General features: G+C 47.0%; 2 protein-coding genes across 3 annotated transcripts in view; both read right to left on the reverse strand.

Moving 5' to 3' along the window:
- The window catches only part of NetA (Netrin-A), a 225,804-nt gene that overhangs the window by 46,013 nt on the left and 166,989 nt on the right, over nt 1-12,802 (reverse strand). The gene's annotated exons all lie outside the window — the stretch shown is intronic.
- On the reverse strand, nt 236-5,819 carry LOC140756145 (uncharacterized). Its single transcript, XM_073091585.1, has 3 exons — nt 5,632-5,819; nt 3,418-5,554; nt 236-3,370 (listed from the first exon to the last, which is right to left on the reverse strand). Exons 1-3 carry the CDS (start codon nt 5,817-5,819, stop codon nt 236-238), a joined length of 5,460 nt encoding a protein of 1,819 aa, XP_072947686.1.

Consider the following 12,802-nt stretch of genomic DNA (forward strand, 5'->3'; position numbering starts at 1 on the left):
TAAAACCCCACGGTGTTCCTCTGTACGCCCTTTGTCGGGACTGCGGGTACGCTATGCATTCGTCCGCGGTCCTGACGGCGTCTGCCCACCACAGGGCCCGTCTCTGTGTGGGATGGAGCTGGAGCTACTCCATCCCCTCGTCTTTGAGGAGCGCGCGGGAACACCGCGCGCGCCACCTCGAGGCTAATGATGTATTTGACGTAGGACACCCCCGTGTCCTACGCCAATGCCTCCGTTATGGGGGTAGGAGATGGGCGTGGGGAGCCCTCCTCCTACGCCCGGTTTTCCGGCTGCGGATAGGGAGGTCTGAGGATTTCTCTCTCTCCCTCTCCGCAGCCTCCTTCTGCGAGATGACTTCCTCGCAGAAGGATTTTACTCCTTTCCAAGACCTGTCGCTCCCGACCATAGCTTTTACCACGGCAGGGAGCGAGAGGTCTGGCCCCACTGCAGCGACGAGTACACGGCGCTGGCTGTCCCATGCAGGACACTCCTCCAGTGTATGCTGCGCCGTGTCCTCGTCGCAGCTACAATGGTGGCACTGGGTGGCTGGCTCCCTTCCGGCTATGCGGCACAGGTACTTTCCGAAACACCCATGTCCCGAGAGCACCTGTGCCATCCGGAAGGTCAGCGATCCATGCCGCCTGTCCATCCAGGCTTCTAGCACCGGACGGACAGCCTCCACAGTCCTGAGGCCAGCCGTAGGTTCAGCCAGCCTCTCTTTCCACTTTACAGTCATGGACTGTAGAGCGCGGAACTTCCGCTCTTCCTCCTCCTTGGGCGTGGGGTGTTCCTCCCGGAGCCGGAGGTCTGCGCGCCATCTATACATCGCAGCACAGACCTCCGCCTCCAGATCCCAAGGAGGGCGCCCCGCCAATAAGCACGCTGCCTCGAAGGAGATGGTGCGGTATCCACGAATGACCCCGACGGCCATCACCCTCTGCGGTCTTTTTAAGAGGGTGATATTCTGCCTTGTCAGGGCCTTCGCCCATACGGGTGACCCGTATAAGGCCATGGACCGCACCACCCCTAAGTATAGGCGGCGGCTACTCATACTAGGCCCCCCGAGATTGGGCAGCAGCCGTTTCAACGCAGCTGCCGCTCCCATTAACCGGGGGGCTAAGCGAGTGAAGTGCTCGCGGAAGTTCCAGCGGCTGTCGAGGATGAGTCCCAGATATTTCATATTTGACCCAACCTCGACACGGGTTCCACCAATGAGTATGTGGGACCCCCGCGGCGGTGCCTTCCTTGGCCCGTGAAAACACAGGGCCTCGGTTTTGGCGCACGCCAGTTGGAGCCCCAACATCTCTATCCTGTCAACCACCAGTGCCACCGCTTCAGTGGCAAGACGGGCAGCCTCCTCGTAATTAGACCCCCGGGCAGTGACCAGCGTGTCATCCGCATAGCAGGTCACAGTAGCCCCCGGGGGTAGGTTACCCCGCAGCACCCAGTCGTATCCGATGTTCCACAGAAGCGGACCAAGAACCGACCCTTGTGGAACACCGCACGTCATCTGCCGACTGAGTGTGTGTCCTCCGTGCCCCGGGTACGTTATGTACCTATCGGAGAGATAGGCTCCAACGATCCGGCTGAGGTAGAGAGGCACCTTATGATACTTTAGTGCCTCTCTAACGCTGGCCCACGGCAGGGTGTTGAAGGCATTTGCTATGTCGAGCGAAATAGCCAACATCACCCCGCGTCGGGCCACCGCCTCATCCGAGAGGGCCTTTACGTGCATAATAGCATCGATGGTCGATCTGCCCTCTCGGAAACCAAACTGATTGCCGGATAGGTTCGGCCCTACCTCTCCTAGATGCCTGATGAGGCGACCTGCCACAATACGCTCAAAAAGTTTGTCTGCCTCATCAAGCATTACTAGGGGTCTATACGACGAAGGACACTCTGCGGGGCGTCCTTCCTTCTTAAGAAGAATTAGGCCGCCCGTTTTCCACTGTCTTGGGACCGATCCCGACTCCAGACAGGCATCACATAGCCTGCGAAACCGGTCCCCAAGCTCCTCAAGAGCTATAACCCAGGCGCGGCCAGGTATTCCATCCGGCCCCGGGGCCTTATTCTTTCCCCGGAGCCTTAAAATGGCCGCACCTAGTTCCTCCTCCGACACCTTTGGCACCTCCGTTTCCTCCGATCCTGAGGTGTGATCGGAAGGTGCCATTGTCGGAGGAGAGTGTGCCACTCTGGCTGGAAACAGAGTGGACACCACCTCCTCCAGTAGCTGGGGCTGGAGAGTCTCAGTCAGAGGGGGCGCCCAAGGGCGCATTTTTTCCCTTACGATCTTATAAGGGCGCCCCCACGGATCGTGACTAAGGGTCTGGAGAAGCTCCGTATTGGCCTTTTCCTTTGCCTGGCTTATGGACAGCTGTAGGGCCAATCGTCGCTCTCGATAGGCCTCGTACAGCTGCTGCTCCACCGAGCCGTGATCGGACTCACGTCGGCGCAACCTGCGGTGCCTGGCGTACTGGCGTCTCGCCACTGTGCAGTCTGAGCGAAGCACTGCGATTTCGTGGGACCACCAGTACACCCGGCGTTTTGGGGGATGCGGCTTGGCACGGGTCATGCTTGCGTCACAAATATTCGACATGGCACCCCGGAACCATTCCGCCTCCCCTTCCACCTCCACAGGTTGAGGGGGAGCCAGCCAGGCCTGGACTATGGCAGCTTCTACCAGAAAGTCTTTATTGAGACTCCCCAGCACCCATCTCGGCGTCGATTTCTTTGGGCGACGACGGCCCGGGTGTTCTGGCGAGGGGGACACGTCGAACCGGATGTATAAATGATCAGACAGTGTTTCCACCCCCTCCAGAACATTCCAGCCCCGGACGATGCTTGCCACAGCGGGGGATGCGAACGAGACATCCACAATAGAACCCCCCCGCTGTCGCACGCATGTGTTTGCCGACCCTTGATTTAACACTAAGAGGCCGGTTGTCGTCGCCCACTCCTCCAAGACCTCGCCGCGAGCATCCGTCTTAGGGGAGCCCCATGCCGTTGACTTGGCGTTGAGGTCCCCAAGGACGAGCACACGGCGAGTCTGAATCTGTCCTATTAGGGTCTCCAACTCGCCCAAGAATTCCTCAAATTCGACAAGTAGTTTGTTGGGCGAGAAGTAGACCCCAACGAGGACGCAGTCCCGCCACTGCACAGCCACATAGCCCTTGCCCCTCTTGATCATAGTTAGGGGCGGCACACTAAGTGTTCTGGAGCTCGTAATGGCCACTAATCCATCTTGGTCCCCCACCCAGTTGTTAATTGGGGGGACAAAGTAGGGCTCCGCCACCACCGCCACTTCCATCAACCACTCCGCCATACTCTGAACTAGAAGGTCTTGTGCAGAACGGCAGTGGTTGATATTAGCCTGGAGTAGGCGATGGGCCATACTTAATTGAGTTGTGTGGCCATTACCTCCCCAGTCCCTCCTTCAGATGGGGGACTATCGGCGGCTGCCAGAGTAGATGTGGCGGCATTCGGAGCAGCAGTACCAGTAGCTGGCGCGGGAACGGGAGCAGGAGCAGTAGCGGCTTTGGCGCTCTTCCCTTTCTTTTTCGGTGGGGAGCACGCTTTACTCCCCAACCGATGCTCGGCCGGCCTATTTGCCGCCGCGCATACCGAGCACTTAGGTGTGCCGGTACATGCATTGGCTCTGTGGCCAGGTTTACCGCAGCGATAGCATTCTTCGCTGCGGTCAGCCTCTGCGGTGCACTGTGCTCTGACGTGCCCGCTGAGCAAGCACCGGAAGCACCGCAGTGTTCTTGGCTGCAGCACCTCCACTCTTGCTGAAACCCAGCCTATTAACAGGCGGCCGAGACTACCCATCTTTTTCACCGCCGTGACGGGAGCCCGCACCCAGACGGAACTGACGCCCCGAGGAGTGGGTCTAATTATACCCACATTTACTGCCTCCTTAGGGCAGCCTCCATCCCGTGCAACGGCGACAGCGACGTCCTCCTGTGATACGGAGTCGTCCAGGCCGGTGATCCGCATTTCTGCACATTTCACCGGTCTGGATACTATGGCGACTCCGTCATCGAGCGTCTCCCGGAGTTTCTCAGCAAGGGAGTCCGCCTTGTCGCCGCTAGAGGCTCCTGGTACCTCCAAAATGCGGGCACCTGTAGCAGCAGTACGGAATTTTAGACCGCTTATATTAAGGCTCGGGAGGTCAATATCCGCCCTCGCTTTTGCCAAAATTTTGGCAAAAGTTACTCCTTGCTGTTCGGCTGCCGGCTGCAGTGTAATAACTACAGCCGCAGAGCGAGGAGGGCGGAGCTTTACAGGCCCTGGCCGATTGGCTTTTGGCTTTTCGACCTTCTCGGCAGGAGTTTTCCTCTTCCCCTTACTGCTCGTTGCTGCCTGAGCACCCACCTGAGGATTTCCCTTCTTCTTCTTTCCCCGCTTGGTAACCAAAACCCACTGGCCCTCCTTGGGTGCAGGTGTCAGCGGGGGATGTCGGTTGTCGGCCTTTTTTGAGGCTGGTACAATGTCAGCCTCCCCTTTTTTCTTCCTACTCCCATTCTCCTTGCCGGAGGCCTCCACCGGTCTCGGCACCTCTCGCTTGTTACGCGGCTTAGAGGCAGCCTCGGCAAACGTGTAGCTGCAGTCAGGTGTACGCGAAGGCAGTCTACTCTCCAACGCCTCTAGGCGCGCATCTAGCATGCCCCCAACTTGTAGCAATATGTGCCTAGACAGCTCCTCATTGCTGTTAGCCGTTTGAGGCGACTCTTTCCGTGGCGAGCTGTTTTTAAGGCAAACTAACTCTTCCCTGAGCTCTGACATTTCTCTACGGAGATCTGCCATCTCTCCGTTCAGGCGTGTGTTTTCCGCCTGCAGTTTGGCAGTTTCTTCCGTAGAAGACCTAGAATGTAAGGCTTCTATTGCCACTATCAATGACTGGGCCGCCTCCTTCAGGGCCTTGTGAAAAGTACCCTTTAGGTGTTTCGACTTTGCCGTCACGTTAAGGATCACGCTGACATCCTTAAGGGCTTTCTCCTTTAATTCTAAGGCCAAACGATCGTCTTCCACTCCTGCTGAAGCTACGTTTGACGTCAGCTGTGCCTGTGTCGCCCCTTCACTGCAGGTCTCTGTTTGAATGAGGAACTCTTTCCTCCTGTTCTTAACTTTCGCCGGAGCAACTGTTGCGACTGGCGCAACATCTTCATCGCTCGACAGCGCTGTAACCGAAGGACTCAAATTTTGTCTCCTTCGGCTCCTCCACAGGCGGTTCCGGCCGGTACCCACCTGTGTACTCCCACTCACATCCGATACGGATGCCTCCCCCTCATCAATGTTTTGTGTGTTATGTGTGTTTGTGTGTGTGCGTGTGTTTTTTGTGTCGTGTGCTTTTGTTCTTTCTTTTGGTTTTTTAAATTGATCCGCCATTGTTGTTCCCACGAGTATGGGGGATAAGCGGTCCACCCGGGCAGTGCCCCCTGTACCCGGGTAAGCCTGGGCGTAACCCACCACGGTGTCGGCCGGTACCGTGGCGGGAGTCGCACTAGTGACTGGCCTCCCCGCCAGCCATGCATCCCCTCGCGGTGCGCCGCCGCTTGGGATTAGGGTGATTTTTTATAGAGGTTTTCTTCCTCGCAGTCCGGCCAATTAAGGCAAGACCCTCGGTCCCACCAGAGGCCGCGAGACATGACCACGACACCTCTCCTGGGTGGGATTACGATATCGACGGTAGCTAGGCAAATTACCGTAGCCTGCACGGTGGCACAAGTGCACACCGAGCCCGTCCAGGGCTCTCCCGATTGGAAGAGACTCCTCGTGCAGGCTATTCGCCTTGCACCCTCCCCGCCTGGTGGAACCATTTTGAGTCCCGACGAGGGTGAGCCACTCTTAGTCTGGACCCTCCCCACCAAGCCTGTCCGGTATGGGAATCCCTACCGGCATAGCCTTGGGGATCGTAGGGCCACGCAAGCCCCTCCACCACGACAAGGTGGCAGCTCCTCGGAGGGGACCACCGCAACACCTATTTCTACCTAATAACAGCAGTGTTAAGCGCTGCTGTTTCCGTTTTAAAGGTTGTGGTAAGGGAGACATACTTTTCCGAGGCGTTCCAGCTTAGTCCTCAGGGGTAGCGGCGCATCTGTGGCCGACCTAAGGTAGGAATATCTAATCCCGTCTGGGGTTGATTACAGATGTCCATGAGCGGCAGTACCCACTTACCATCAGGTGGACTGCATGCTCGCCTGCTACTCCCATATCATAAAAAAAACTAAAAACTATATTATAAAAAAATGTACCTACCATAATTTATAAAGAGCTACAAAACTAAGGAAACAGATTAAACTCAATAAACAACTAACATTTAGTCCAAGAATCTCGTATAAAGCTGAAACCTGACGTACGAAAACCGCGTAACACATTTAGCGTATGTTAACTGTCGGTTTATTGCCTCAATCAGTTTTACGGGTTTATTTCAGGCGACCACACAGACACGCATTCCTGCTGATGCACCGTTCATTTAAGATATAACACATTCTGCTTGATGAATGTTAAAGACAGACATAGGTTTTTAATAAGCAATCTGTCAACCAAATTGACAATTTCCGGTATAAGCTCAATCGTCGTCAACGCACTGTCCCACTGCTGGGCACGGGTCAAATATCGTTCTTTGATAGGGAAGACGGAATGCGTTAGAATTGCTTTATTAATGGACAATTTTATTTTTGAAGGTGGTAGAACCCTTTGTGATTCGATTCCGGCGGTATCACCGTCACACCTATTTCTACCTAATAACAGCAGTGTTAAGCGCTGCTGTGTTCCGGTTTGAAGGGTGTGGTAAGGAAGACAGACTTTTCCGAGGCGTTCCAGCTTAGTCCTCAAGGGTAGCGGCTCATCTGTGGCCGACCTCAGGTACTAATATAATCCTATCTGGGGATGATTGCAGTTGTCTATGGCTGGCAGTAGGTACTTACCATCAGGTAGACTTCATGCTCGTCTGCTACTCCTATATTATAAAAAAAAAACTTTGAGAACTTTTCTTAAAGAACTTGCAGGTAGGTGTCCTGACTATGACAATTTCCATTGCGCACTACGTTTGAAATATCAAAGGTGGGTGCCTAAGATTTGAACCTCGGACCCTTATATCAAGAGACTGATTTTCAAACCAGTATTCTGCAACACAATACACATGATACTACTAGTATGTGCTACATATTACTCAAGCCAACAGTCACCGCCCACACATGACTGATTGCTTCCGACATGCCTGATGGAGGCGAAGCCGCGGCGCTATACATGTATATTGTATACACGTGGTAATGAGGTTGCATTGTATAGTGTTTGTAAAGGTACAGATGTAACACTTAATAATATTGAGCTTCTAAATCTTCTCTTCTAAATATATATAACTCAAAGGTGACTGACTGACATAGTGATCTATCAACGCACAGCCCAAACCACTGGACGGATCAGGCTGAAATTTGGTATGCAAGTTATGACGTAGGCATCCGCTAAGAAAGGATTTCGATTAATTCTACCCCCAAGGGGATAAAATAAGGGATGAAAATATTACTTCGTAACGCGAGCGAAGGCGCGGGCGAAAGCTCGTATCTAATATAACTTTCCTTTTGATCAATCTTAAGACATACCAGTCTGCGACGTATGAGGCTCGGAGTTCGATCCCCAATCCGACCGTGCAGACATCAAGTCATTAATTAAGTTTTCAATTCTGCTTTAGTGTTTATGTTTTCTTTGTGTGTAATCTGTCCAGAAACCTAAGCCTACTCGAAACTGTACAAAACATTATTATTACTTACGAAAGCTATAAAACTTGGGTAATATTATATATCTAATATTATAAAACATCTAAGTTACATAAACATCTACACCTCGGCCAACAAATTATTCAATTATATACAGATTTAATAACTGTTATTAAGTATTACCACAGATAAATAATGTCCTCTGTTTTACTACTTAATTGAATATGCAATGTTTGCAGTCCTTATCCAATAGGTTCTTTAGTCTCTTTTAATTAAGGAAGTGAGGGTCATATCGTTAGCTCACCTGCAGCTTAATGGTTTTATTTATAAAGTTCCTTATTACAGCTGTAAAAGCCTCTTTAAGGTACTTACTACTCATCCTTATGAAACCTATTAAACTCTTCGTTTCAATATATTTTCTAGTAAATAACGAGCATGCATAGGTATATGATACATATATGTCATTTTAATAGACAATTACAATCGAAGCACAAATAAAGTTAAGCAATATCGGGTGCAGTGGAGAGTTGGATGAGTGACCGCTAGTTTAATTTCATGTGTGTTTCAGGGCACGTTAAGCTGTCGAATTCATTAGTTCTTGTAATTACATACCGTTAAACCTTGTCAAAGTCCTTATTTAATAGTAAGGTTTGAAAACATTCGACACGGTCTCTAATTCATACTTACCTCTATCGATCCGCATTGGAGCAGCGTGGTGGAGTATGCTCTAGACATTCTCCAGTGACAAGAGAAAGTATAAAACATTTTATTATAACTATTTTTAAAACAAAATACCTGATACTTGAAAATAGAGCTTATGACTAACGACACCTCATATGTTAAAGCGTCATATGTTAGCCTGCAGCGTACATACATACATACATAAATACTATAGAAAAACATTACCCTCTGCCGTCTTGTAATGAATACGGTCATAAGCGTTTTCCATTAAGTAAATAGTTTAATTCGACCTTCATTTACATATTCTCGTGTGTAACATGGACAGCTCAACCACACATGACACGATGCGGTTGTGGTCGTGATGGTGTTCGAAGGCCACACTTGTTAACAACATACACCCATAGACAAGAATGGACGTGACTTTATCTAGTACCTGTAATATAATGTCTAGTATAATATTATTAAACCGGCGATGCATTGGCGACTCCTCTGGTGTTGCAAATGTCCATAGGCGACGGTGACTGCTTTCCATCAGGTAGCCCGTCTGCCTTATCGTTAGGTTGAATATTAAAATATATATATGTATATTTATTAAATAGTTTATGAGTACATATTGTTAGTATAATACATTTATATTGGCAACACTTGTCAAGTGTCATATTAGTGACATCCGGGTTTGACTTTTTCTTCTTCCTTCGATGGCCGGTTCGATAGTATTGTTTGTGAAAGTCTAATAGTTAAAATAACCTGTAGTTAAAGCAGTAAGCTAAAATAAACAGTGATAACAGAAGTTAACCATATATTTTATTTCGCACGACCATATTTTCACATATTATTTAACCAGTTTACTTCTATAGAAAGTAGCGTTATATTTTTTACAACAAGAGTAGCTGACAAGCATGCAGTCCACCAGATAAGATTGAAACTGCCACCTGAGGTTGCCCACAGATGCATTAGTACCCCTGAGGACTAAGTTGGAACGCCTCGGAAAACTATGTCTCCTATACTACACCCTTCAAACCAGAACACAGCAGCGCTTAAAACTACTGTTATCAGGCAGAAATAGGTGTGGTAAGAGAGACAGACTTTTCCGAGGCGTTCCAGCTTAGTCCTCAGGGGTAGCGGCGCATCTGTGGCCGACCTCAGGTAGGAATATCTAATCCTATCTGGGGTTGATTACAGGTGTCCATGGGCGGCAGTAGCCACTTACCATCAGGTGGACTGCATGCTCGTCTGCTACTCTTATATTATAAAAAAAATATAACGTATACCATTATTGTTATGTTATCATACTTTAAACTTACAGCTCAAGTTTTATCTCATTTTTCTCCAAAAACAGGGAGTGGAAATGAAAAACATTAAAGCCTTGCAATCTGTACCGAAATGGGTGTTATAACAGTAACACCAAACTCATACACATAACATACAACCCCATACATAATGCGTGGGTGTACGCATTTTTACGTCCAAAGTTAACCCTCGAGCACCATAAGACGTCATTACCAACATAATCAAACATTACATTGCATAAAGGATATCACGTCTTTGGAAGCATAACTGAAAATTTTACGAGTCCATTCGTTGGGGGAAACGAGGTATCGTGTAAGCCAGCGGTTCCCAAAGTAGTAATAATTATTTTCCTATCTGAGATTTTTGGGAATAAGTCGGCGGAAAAACGTTTATTTTATGACAATCATCTAAGTCGTCAGTCTTTACGAGAAGTTGATGCAAAGTCAGGTCTATTAAAATCAGAGCCTTATCGCCCCCACAACTTCAACTATTTCTTTCTGAAACCATCACCGTCCCCCTATAGACTTCCAGCGCTCACAAGGGACCATTATCCCCCACTTTGAGAAACACTGCAAGCATTCCAACCCCTAGTGGGGTGGAACCGTCGAAATAAATTACTTAACCCTAGCGTGAAACGGTAACGAGTCGAATGAGTTATCATTTGGTGAATGATGACAGGTGGGAAGGAATTACCGTGGAAGGTAATGATGGGGACCCGATAATGACTGTAACGTTATTTGTGATGCTTTTACTAAGAACGCATCGAATTTGTTTCGGATTTTTCGCTAAAGCTTTTTGTGTGACAATTTGCGGAGAAAAAAAAGATCTTGAATGAACAAATTTTAATGCTATTTTGCGGAGTTATGATTAAATTAAACATAAGAATTTCTTTAAAGCGTCGTAAGGGAGGCATACTTTTCTAAGGCTTTCCAACTTAATCCTCAGAGATAGCAATAGTGCTTCCCAGATAAGGTCGGCCACAGATAGCTGTGGCCGACCTCATCTGGGAATCTAATCTTGTCTAGGATTAATAACTGATGGGCGGCAAAAGCTAATTACGATCAGATGGATTGCATGCACATTTGCTATTTCTATACTATATATAAAGTAGAGAAATAAAAATAAAAATATAGTCTACATTACTATACAATTTAGATGAATCCAACGATACCTCATATTTGTAAAAACATATCCCGGGAAAACAGGCTAGTTGGCAACTCTACACTAAAACTAACCATTCATTACCGCTCGGTGTTCAGGCGCAGCTGGAAAATTTGCTCAAAATCCGCGTGCACTGGAGTGGGAACTCATACTTATAAGAATTACACATACTCGTACATACGAGTACTAGAATACATACATACGCTTGAAAAATATTGAACCATGCAGTCAAGTAAAACCCTTTATGGTTCGACTCCGGTAGCACCACCGCCACACCTATTTCTGCCTCCAACAGTGTTAAACGCTGCTGTGTTCTGGTTTGAAGCGTGTGGTAAGGGAGACATACTTTTACGAGGCGTTCCAGCTTAGTCCTCAGGAGTAGCGGCGCATCTGTGGCCGACCTCAGATAGGAATATCTAATCATATATGGGGTTGATTACAGATGCCCATAGGCGGCAGTAGCCATCATCAGGTGGACTGCATGCTACTCTGCTATTCTTATATTATTATATAAAAAATCAAGTCCGAGGAAAACAGGCCGGTTGGCAACTCTAGCATCGTTTGCTGTATATTATAAAAATAGGATATGTCCGGGGAATACTGTACAGTTGACAACTCTACACTAGAGCCAACCATTCATTACCGCTCGGTGTTTAGGCGCAGCTGGAGAATTTGCTCAAAATCCGCGTGCACTGGAGTGGGAACTCAAAGGCATTCAAAGGAGATACAGCAATTTATTACATTAAGCACGTTTACAGATTGTGGGAAATTGTAGAGCATGTCGATTTAGTGAAGCGTGAGTTGTGCAATTTTTGAAAGCTTGTGCCAGATTTAATCAATTTATGTAGCTATTGATTGTGTCAGCAGTGATAACATTTTAAGCAGTAATATATATACAGGGTGAATCTCCATAAAGTGCACATATTGAAACAGGTAAAATTAAACCGCATTTTGTCGACAAAAAAAATATAAAAAAAATAAAAAAAAATTTTTTTTGGGTTTTACGACCTTTTGAATTTTTTTTTGGGAATTGTGCACCTGAAGTAAATAAATCGCTATAACTTTTAAACTAAGAGGGTTATCAGGTTCAAACAAAATTAACAATGATTGCCAATGATAGACCCTACTGATCCATGAAAAAAAAAAACAAAAAAAAATCGTCTTCCCAGGAAAAAAATGTCAGATTAGTGCAAAAAAGCACTTTTTTTAGGTAAAATTTTCAGTAATCATCAATTTCCTCAAAATAATCTAGGCATTTTATTTTTTTATTATTATTTAATGCAATTCTACGTCGTATTAGCTTTCAAACACTAAAAAAACCACGCCTCTAACTCAACTATAAAGTTTGCTAGGAACGTTTCAAAAAAGACGCGACGCACGTGCGTCCTAATAAAACTGGTATAGTCCGACCCATAATTAGATGTCCAAAATATAAACAAAGGAAACTATCAAAAATATGTTTCAATGGTAAATTCATGGAAGTTTCTTATTTTTGACGATATTAAAGTGATAAAACAGTAATAAAATAAATCTTTAATAATTAAAAAAAAAACACTAGTTTGTATTAAAAATTTTATTTATTACCAACACCCTTAAGAACTGCCTTTGTTTAAGCGCTCGTAGGAAACTTTATACTTAAGTTAGAGGCATGCTTTTTTTAGTGTTTGAAAGCTAATACGACGTAGAAGTACATTAAATAATAAAAATAAAATAAAAAGCCTAGATTATTTTGAGGAAATTCACGATTACTGAAATTTAACCTAAAAAAATTGCTTTCTTCACACTAATCTGACTATTTTTTTCTGGGAAGATAAACTTTTTTGTTTTTTTTTTTCATGGATCAGTACGGCCTATAATTGGCATTCATTGTAATTTTTGTTTGAACATGATAACTCTTTTAGTTCAAAAGTTATAGCGATTTATTTACTTTAGGTGCACAATTCCAAAAAAAA

The sequence above is a fragment of the Epargyreus clarus genome, unplaced genomic scaffold (genome assembly GCF_041222505.1).
Source record: "Epargyreus clarus isolate Ecla_fem2 unplaced genomic scaffold, WU_Ecla_fem_2.2 ptg000034l, whole genome shotgun sequence".
Lineage (NCBI taxonomy): Eukaryota > Metazoa > Arthropoda > Insecta > Lepidoptera > Hesperiidae > Epargyreus > Epargyreus clarus.

Coding starts and splice junctions, on each gene's coding strand:
- LOC140756145 (XM_073091585.1), bottom strand. CDS start 5,819: ATGGTTCCACCAGGCGGGGAGGGTGCAAGGCGAATAGCCTGCACGAGG. Junction 5,555..5,631: donor GTCATGTCTCGCGGCCTCTG/GTGGGACCGAGG, acceptor CCTAATCCCAAG/CGGCGGCGCACCGCGAGGGG. Junction 3,371..3,417: donor CTGAAGGAGGGACTGGGGAG/GTAATGGCCACA, acceptor CGCCTACTCCAG/GCTAATATCAACCACTGCCG.